Source organism: Leptonychotes weddellii, chromosome 13, assembly GCF_054177405.1.
Source record: "Leptonychotes weddellii isolate Sample4059 chromosome 13, ASM5417740v2, whole genome shotgun sequence".
Classification (NCBI taxonomy): domain Eukaryota; kingdom Metazoa; phylum Chordata; class Mammalia; order Carnivora; family Phocidae; genus Leptonychotes; species Leptonychotes weddellii.
The window spans coordinates 58,543,445-58,552,832 of record NC_138381.1 but is presented as its reverse complement, the minus strand read 5'-3'; the positions used below and the strand labels follow the sequence as shown (position 1 = coordinate 58,552,832).

Here is a 9,388-nt window from a genome sequence, read left to right as displayed (position 1 = left end):
TGGGTGGCTCAGTTGGTTAAGCGACTGCCTTCAGCTCAGGTCATGATCCCAGGGTCCTGGGATCGAGTCCCGCATCGGGCTCCCTGCTCTGCGGGGAGCCTGCTTCTCCCTCTCCCACTCCCCCTGCTTGTGTTCCCTCTCTCGCTGTGTCTCTCTCTGTCAAATAAATAAATAAAATCTTTAAAAAAAAAAAAAGTAATCTTGGGGCACCTGACTGGCTCAGTCAGTAGAGCATGCAACTCTTGATCTTGGGATTTGTGTCCCACGTTGGTGTAGAGATTACTTAAAGTAAAATAAAATCTTTAAGGAAAAAAAAAGGAAATCTTGTCATTTGAAACAACGGGGATGAACCTGGAGGTCATTATGCTAAGTAAAATAAACTAGACACACATAGACCAATACTGCATAATCTCATTTGTATGTGGAATCCAAAAAAAAAAAAAAAAAGAAACTCTTAGAAGCAGAGACTAGATGGTTACCAGGGGATGGGGGAATGGGGAGCTGTTGATCAAAGGGTACAAAGTTTTAGATATGCAGGATGAATAAATTACAGAGATCTAATGTACAACATGGTGACTATAGTTAACAGTACCATATGGTACACTTCACATTTGCTAACAGAGTACATCCTCTTGGTTCTCAATGACAATGACAAAATGGTTACTATGTGAGATGGTGGATATGTTACTTAGTTTGATTATGGTAATCATGTCACAATGTATGTGTATATCAAAACATCATGCTGTACACTTAAAATACGTACAATTTTTATTTGTCAATTATTCCTCAATAAAGCTGGGAAAATAAAGAAAGAAACCAGGGAGTGGGGCAGAATTGCACTGTCACCATGCTATCAGATAGTTTTAATTTCCCACGTATTTCTGCAAAGGAGGGTACTCGGTCTGGTCTGTCCCTCTTGTGACCCTGAACATCCTTGTATGTTCCTGTTGGGGGTGGGGGCAACTTTCAGTCTTTCACCACTAAGTATGATGTTACCTGTGAGTTTTTCATAGATGCCCTTTATCAAATTGAGGAAGTTCCCTTCTATTCTTTGTTTGTTGAGAAATTCTATCCTGAAAGGGTGTTGGATTTGTCAAATGCTTTTTCTGCATCTATTAAGATAATCATGGGATTTTTGTTCTTTATTCTATCAGCATTGTGTGTTTTATTGATTGATTTTCCTATGTTGAACCACCCTTGCGTTCCTGGTCACGATATGTAATCCTTTTAATATGCTGTGGATATGGGGCACCTGGGTGGCTCAGTCGTTAAGCATCTGCCTTCGGCTCAGGTCATGACCCCAGGGTCCTGGGATCGAGCCCTGCATCGGGCTCCTTGCTCAGCGGGAAGCCTGCTTCTCCCTCTCCTTCTACTGCTTCCCCCTGCTTGTGCTTTCTCACTCTCTCTGTCAAATAAATAAAATCTTTAAAAAAAAAATATGCTGTGGATATGATTTGCTGGTATTTTGTTGAGAATTTTTGCACCTGTATTTATAAGTGGTGTTGCCATGTAATTTTATTTTCTTGTGCTCTTTTTCTTGGCTTTGATCTCAGGCTCATACTGGGTTCCTAGTGTAATAACACTCCAACCAGTCTTCAAGCTTATGTGCTCCTTGCTTGCTGACCTAAGTCCCTTGATCTGTAGCAGAACTTTCCTTGAGATTTGCAGACCACTGGCCATGAGGAGTGAAGGACCAAACTTTCCCAAAAAATAAGGCCTGATTACATTCAAAAACAGCTGCCAGTGAGGCCAGCAAGTCCGTTCAGGGTCATGTCCACATAGGACTAGCCACCTGGGCACCTGCGTCTCCTCTGTATAACCCCCCGCCCTCTTCCCTTGCCTTCCCATTTAAAACCCTCTGGCTTCATCTGGACGGGGAAGATGATCTTTGAGATGTTTGTCCACCATCTTCTCAGGTTTCCGGCTTCCTGAATAAAGCCAACTCTCCTTTCCCACCATCACTTGTCTCTCAAGTACTGATTTTCAAGCTGCCAGAAGCAAAACCTGAGTTCGGAACCAGTTCTCTGCCCAGTAACAATAGAATCAGATGGGAAATGTTCCCTCTTCATTTTTTTTTTTTTTTTTTGGAAGAGTTTGTGAAGGCTTAGTGTTAGTTCTTTTTTTTCTTTTTTTTTTAAGATTTTATTTATTTATTTGAGAGCATGAGGGAGCGAGAGGGCACGAGACGGGAAGGAGCAGAGATAGAGAGCCTGAGGGGGGAAGGGGGGTAGAGGGAGAAGAAAAAGCAGGCTCCTGCTGAGCAGGGAGCTCCCTGTGGGTTCAATCCCAGGACCCTGGGATCATGACCTGAGCTGACGGCAGACACTTAACTGACTGAGCCACCCAAGCGCCCCTGTGTTTTTGTTTTCATGTGTTAGAGGTATTTTCTAAATTCCCTGTGGTTGTTTAAGAATATACTGTTTAATTTCCAGATATTTGTGAACTTTCTAGTTTTCCTTCTGTTATTTTCTAATTTCACTCCATTATGTTCCAAGAACATACATGATATGACTTCAGTCTGTTTAAATTCATTGAGATTTATTTTGTGACCTGACATAAGATCTATCCTGGAGAATATTCCATGTGCACTTGAGAAGAATGTGTATTCCGGGGTGCCTGGCTGGTTCAGTCGGAAGAGCATGCAACTCTTGATCTTAGGGGTGTGAGTTTGAGCTCCACGTTGGGTGTAGAGATTACTAAAAAAAAAATAAACTTTAAAAGAAAAAAAAAGAATGTGCATTTTTTGGTCATTGGGTCGAGTGTTCTGTGTATATATCTGGTAGGTCCATTGGTTTACAGCATAGTTCAAGTCTTCTATTTCCTTGACGATCTTCTGTCTTGTTTCATCCATTATTGAGAATGGAGTATTGAATTCATCAACTATTCTTATTGATAATTTAATCATATTTATTTTTTAAGTTGTATTAAATCCAGTTGACTTTTTTTCTTTTTTTAAAGATTTTATTTATTTATTTGACAGAGAGAGATACAGCGAGAGAGGGAACACAAGCGGGGGGAGAGGGAGAGGGAGAAGCAGGCCTCCCGCCGAGCAGGGAGCCCGATGCGGGGCTCGATCCCAGGACCCTGGGATCATGACCTGAGCCGAAGGCAGACGCTTAACGACTGAGCCACCCGGGCGCCCCAAATCCAGTTGACTTTTTTTTAACTTTTATATATTTATTTATTTGAGAGAGAGAGTGTGCGAATGCAAACGCACATGAATGGAAGGAGAGGCAGAGGGGGAGGGAAAGAATCTCAAGCAGACTCTGCACTGAGCGTGGATCCTGATGCAGGGCTCAGTCTTGCAACCCTGAGATCATGACCTGAGCCAAAATCAAGAGTGAGATGCTTAACTGACTGAGCCACCAAAGCGACCCCAGTTGATTTTTTTTAAGGAAGCTTTATGCCCAATGTGAGGCTCAAACTCACGACCCTGAGATCAAGAGTTGCATGCTCTACCAACTGAGACAGCAGGGCGCCCTTAATCATATTTAACTTTTAGTTTGTTTTTTTTTAAAGATTTTATTTATTTATTTGAGACAGAGAGAATGAGAGAGAGCACATGAGAGGGGGGAGGGCCAGAGGGAGAAGCAGACTCCCTGCCGAGCAGGGAGCCCGATGCGGGACTCGATCCTGGGACTCCAGGATCATGACCTGAGCCGAAGGCAGTCGCTTAACCAACTGAGCCACCCAGGCGCCCTAACTTTTAGTTTTTAAACTCTTTTTGGAACCTGGGGGGAACCATGACCACCACCATCTCCCACACCATGCATACCCTATGCTCACACCACCTGTCCTGGGCTCAGCAGCCTTGGTGGTTGTTACAGTACTTTATTAAGCAAAGAAACAGAGTTGTTTTCAACATCTCCTCTAAGGAAGGAAGCTCAGAAGGGCTGAGTCAGCCAGGCCCTGCAGGATGGGCTGCTTCTACTTGAACTTCTGCAGCAACTCGCAGATCTTCTCCTTGACCATTGGATCCAACGTTGAACAGTCCCACTCTGCCAACTTCATCAACCGGTCATGGGCCTCCCAGAAGAGGCCAGAGCCAATAGCCAGCTCCACCCTCATGCGCCACTCAGCTATCTTGGAGCTGTTGAGAAAGACATTATACTTGCTTCCCATGGGCTGTAGATAGACAAAGAGGAAGGAGTGGTCAGCCAGGAGGAGGAGGGTGGTGGTGGGGGGGGTGACAGACCAGCCTCACCTGCATCCCCTCCTACAGCCTCAGGGGCTCTCCGCATCTGCCTCCCACAAAGAGTGAGTCTGTAACCCACCGCACCCCCAGGCCTGGGCAAGAGGTCAGAGGCTATGTGATAGACGCGGGGGGAGCATTGGAAGATCGATCAGAATCTCCAGGATTCTTGGCCACTGGTCTTGCTCCAAAGCTCCGGAATCCCTCTCTGAGGTAACACAGGTGTTACCCCCCATTTCTCCAGCATGAAACTTTCCATGAGTCCTGCCTTCTACCAGGAAATCCCTTGTCCTCAGATGAGGGTGGGAAGAATTCAGTTCTTTTTTCTCTACATTGAGCCTTCCTCTGTGATCAGGCACAGCGCCTGGAATGGGAGACCCAGCAGGTAGTCTAAGAAACATGCACCCAAGAAGCTTGGGGGTCCCACAAGGGGGTGGGTGTGGGTGAAATGTAAGGGGTAGGGTGTGAAATGTAGGGGACTACACCACCTGGGGCAGAAAAACTGAAGTGGTTTTTCCTGGTGATGGTCTGCCCTTTACCCTGACCAGGGACTAAAGTGGACACTTTGCATACTGGCCAGAAATTATGTTGGCCTTTCAAGACATTGGCCAGGGTCTAAACTGGCCATCCTGCACAGCTAGGTCAGAAGTGGCCACCCTCCCCTCAGGTAGAAACCACATAAATGCCCCACACCCAGGTATGCCCCCCAAACGCACAGTGGATGCCCCTCAGATCCAGAGCCATGGGAGCTGCTTTGTATAGCTATAAGCCTGGAGCTCTAGAAAAGAAGCACTCAGCCAAAGGACACTTTGGAGGCCTCTGTACACTTCCTGGAGAGTCCAACGGGAAGAGGAGGCATCCAGGATCCTGGTGGACTCACTGAGAAATGCTGTGTTCTTCTCCCTGTCCCAGGCCTGCCCTCCAGCCCCTCCCCATGCTGAAAAATCATTGTGAAGCATGGATAATAGCGATCTTCCTTGGTTCAAAATCTGTGCTTCCTGTTACCCCTGGGTGGGGTCCAGGCACCCCATCCCTGGCTCCCACAGTCCTCCATGTCTCCTCCTTTACCAGCCTATCCTCAAGCTATGGCCCCAACGGTCACAGAGGAGTCTCACCTGTGCCCAGGCTCTGTGCGCCCCCTACCCCACTCCACACCTGCATCATCTCCACCAGGGCCACCAGGTCGGCCAGTGAGATGTGGTCCCCAATGATGAACATCTTGTCCTGCAGAAACTTCTCCTCAAAGAGCTGCATGTTGTTCTTCGCCTCTACCAGCATCTGTTCTGTCTTCTCAGCTGGAACCTCCTCACCTGTGATCATTGGGATCAGCATCTGGCCGGGGTGGGGAAGGGGAGGGAAGAAAAGGCTGCACTCTAGTCCCATTTGACCCTCCCGTCTTCAGCCTCCTTGTCCGCTGGAGAGGTGTTGGACAGAACCAAGGACATAAAGTAGGTTCAACTCTTGTAGTGGTTCTGCTTGATAGAGATCACCTAGGGCCATTGTTCAGGGGGATTTTGAGATCCCAGCAGGAAGTAATCCTGTGATTGGTTAGTGATGTCTGTCACAGGCATGAGGTAAGAAGTAAGGGTACATATACGGGCTACTGGTCATCTTCAAATTTGGTGGTTTCTATGGGCCCTTTGACTCTGATGTTTTCTAATTCAGAATGAAATTTCTTGACTCCTATCCCAGCCTGAGTACCATCAGCTCCTTCTGGGTGCCCTTCCCCTTGTTTTTACAAGGCTTTTTCATACCCAGTGGTTCATTCCACACTCCCATCAGCTCTGTAAGGCAGGCAGGGGAGGGAGCCAAGGAAATGAGGCTCAGGAAGGGAGGGACACTTGCTTGAACTCACCCGCGGTCAGCCATAGCCTTGGTCCCACTCACCTTGATCCAGAGGATCTTGCTCATGGGCAGCTGAATGGCAGTGTGCTGCCAGGCCATGAACTCATCCACGCGGGCGCGTGTGTGCAGGTCGGGTGGGTACCAGTGCGAGGGTGTGCTGTACTTGCGGCACAAGTAGAAAAGGATGGCCACACTGCAGAAGGAGAAAGCCAGGGACACTGCCCCTTCCCTCCCCGATCCTGTTACGCCCACCACCCCAGTGTGGCCTGGGTCCAATGCAGAACCTCCAGCCGGAGGTGGGCTCTAGGCACTGACATTCTTCTAGGGGAAGGGTGAACCCAAAGGGTGCCAAGAAAGGCAGTCAGTCCGCTAGTCAGTGAGTGCAAGGGGGAGGCCAGCAGGGTGATGGGAGTTGGTGGATGGCATCAGGAAGGCAGTCTCGGTGGGGAACAACATGTACGGGAATTCAGGGGTAGTAAGAGGTAGCAATTTGGAGAAAAGGAAAAAGGGTGACCAGGAGAAGGGTGGGGAGAATGGTCAGAGACAGCCAGAGACACTGTGGAGGCACTCAGGGAGGCCCCCAGAGAGGCAGGAGGGTATGGACTTAATCCTCAAGGTTATGGTTACATAAGCAGGAGGATGAGAAAATCTGCCTTGATTTTTAGAAAGATCCCTCTGTCCTACAACTCAATAGCAAGAAAACAAATAATCCAACCAAAAATGGGCAAAGAACCTGAGGAGACATTTTCCCAGAGAAGACCTCCACATGGCCAATGGACACATGAAAAGATGCTCAACATCACTCATCAGCAGGGAAATGCAAGATAAAAACCACAATGAGATACCACCTCACGCCCATGATATAGCTGTCATCAAAAGGACAAGAAATAACAAATGTTGGCAAGGATGTGTAGAGAAGGGAACCCTTCTGCACTGTTGGTGGGAATGCAAACTGGCGCGGCCACTGTGGAAAACAATCTGGAGATTCCTAAATAGAATTACTATAGTATCCAGCAACTCCATTTCTGGATATCTATCTGAAGGAAACAGAAACAGTGTAACAAAAAGATATCTGCACCCCCATGTTCACCGCGGCATTATTTAGAAGAGCCAAGGCATGGAAACAGCCTAAGTGTCCATCGATGAATGAATGCCTAAAGAACACGTGGAGTAAAGATACAATGGAATATTATTCACCCATAGAAAAGAAGGAAATCCTGCCATTTGTGACAACATGGATGGACCTTGAGCGGTTATGCTAAGTGAAATCACACAGAGAAAAATACAGCGTGATCTCATTTATATGTGGAATCTAAATACAAACAAACAAACAAAAACAAAACCGTAAATACAGAGAACACATTGGTGGTTGCAGGAGGCGGCGGGCGAGGGGGTGAAATGGATGAAGGGAGTCAAAAGGTTCAGACTTGCAGCTATAAAATAAGTCACGGGGATGTAATTGTGACCAAAGTTAATAAGACTGTATTGTATACTTGAAAGTTGCGAAGAGAGTAGATCTTAAAAGTTCTTACCATAAAGGAAAAAAATCTACAACTTTATGTGGTGATGGACATCAACTACAACTTTCCGTGGTGATCATTTCACAATATATACATAAATCGAGTCATGATGTTGTACACCTGAAACTAATATAATGCTGTATGGCAATTACATCTCAAAAGAAAGAAAGAAAGATCCCTCTGGTACTGGGTGGAGGGGTTCTGAGGAGGGCAGAGGCCACAGAGGTATGTGGAGGGTACAGACTGGAGGCACCATTTGGAGGGGATGGTCTTGCTCTTGGCTGGCGGAGGGCAGGAAGGGAGGAATGCAGGGTGGACACAGGCGTTTGAGGTGTCTAGGACATCTGGAGACCTGGAGAGTCCTGATATGACATCGAAGTCCAAGGAGCAGGTGCCTACCCGCCCTACCCTGCTCCCCCGCCCCAACCAACACCGTCTGTGCAGAGTCAGAAGATGAGGAAGGAGCAGAGATGGGTAGGGGGAGAGGATAGGAAGGAGCAGCCTGGGAGGGAGGAGGGAGGGGGGAGTCCCCAGAGGCCCAACTCTATAAGAAGGGGGGAAATATCAAGGATGGAAATCCTAAATCCTAAATCATCTCAGCTGATCTCACAATAACCCTGTAAGGTGTGTACCAGTATGCTTCCATTTGAGGAAACTGAGGCTTGGAGATACAACTAACTTGCCAAAGACACACAGCCCATGAGTGACAGGATCGGGGTTTGATCCCAGCAGCCAGGCCCCATGCCTGAGCCTGAGCCTGAGCCTGAGCCCAAGCCCCGCCACTGTTCTTGACCACCTGGCATAGCGTGTGACCTTGGCCAGGCCGACCAGGGGGGTGGAAGGAATGGATGGAGTCAGGTGGGAGGAGAGTGAATGGGCAGCAGAGATGAGAGGATGGTCCCTAGCCTCCACGAAAAGCCTGAGGGGCAGGCCAAGGCTTGCCCCTCCCCATTTTGTGACCTCTGGGAACACACCCTTGGTGGCCAATCCCGGCTCATGACTGTTCTGGGCAGACCTGTCGGTGGCCGCCAGTCCCAGCTGGCTCCTCCCAGGCTGTCTGTAGCCCGTGCCACTCTAACCAAGCCCACAGCCCCCACTGCCACACTCTGTGTCTCTGTCCGGCACCTTGAGGCTGGGGCCCCCAATGCTCATTCTCGGCATCAGCCCTCCTGGCTCCTGCACCGGGAGCGCCGGGGCCAAGTGGGGCCCACCAGCATATTCTCGAACTCTTCTTGCCACCGTAGCAGGCCAGAGCTCGCTATGCCCGGAGGTGCCCCATCTCTTGGGGGGCAGGCACCCGGCTGGCATCACAGTTCCTGGTCTGACCCTGGAGTGGGCACCTGGCCTTCTGTCTGCCTAGCACCCTCTCACCGACTCTTCTCGCAGGGTCCTGCTCTTTCATCTTTAATCCAGTGATTCGGGGGAGGGGGGTGGTTGCTGGTAGTCAGGGGTCCCAGTGCCATGGCCAGTGAGTGGTCCACAGGCAAGAGGAGGCTCAGACTATGCCCATGCATGTCCTTCGCTAGGAACATCAGATACCCTGAGAAGGAGGGGCTGATCCTTCTCTAGACAGAGGGACACGGAGATGGGCAGGGGACACTCTAGCCCAGATTCCCTGAGCTGGAAGGGTGGGGAGGTGAGGGTCACCAGAGCCAGTAGGGCCGTCCTGCCACCAGCAGGCCCAGAGCGGGGCAGCGCAGGTGGGGGCCAAGCCTCGGTGTCCCTGGTTCCAGAGGGTGGGGCCACCACCCTAAAAGGCCCAAGGCACAGAGCATGGAGCCAACAAGGATGATTCTCAAGCCTTAATATGTAAAGCAATTTACCGGCTAGG

At 48.9% G+C, this 9,388-nt stretch overlaps 1 protein-coding gene across 1 annotated transcript; it reads right to left on the bottom strand.

Moving 5' to 3' along the window:
• Positions 1-3,189: 3,189 nt before the first annotated feature.
• On the bottom strand, positions 3,190-9,020 carry LOC102737731 (glutathione S-transferase theta-4-like). The gene is made up of 4 exons (XM_081802513.1): positions 8,929-9,020; positions 6,080-6,230; positions 5,348-5,524; positions 3,190-4,125 (listed from the first exon to the last, which is right to left on the bottom strand). Exons 1-4 carry the CDS (start codon positions 9,018-9,020, stop codon positions 3,928-3,930), a joined length of 618 nt encoding a protein of 205 aa, XP_081658639.1. The 3' UTR covers positions 3,190-3,927.
• Between the last annotated feature and the right edge of the window lie 368 nt (positions 9,021-9,388).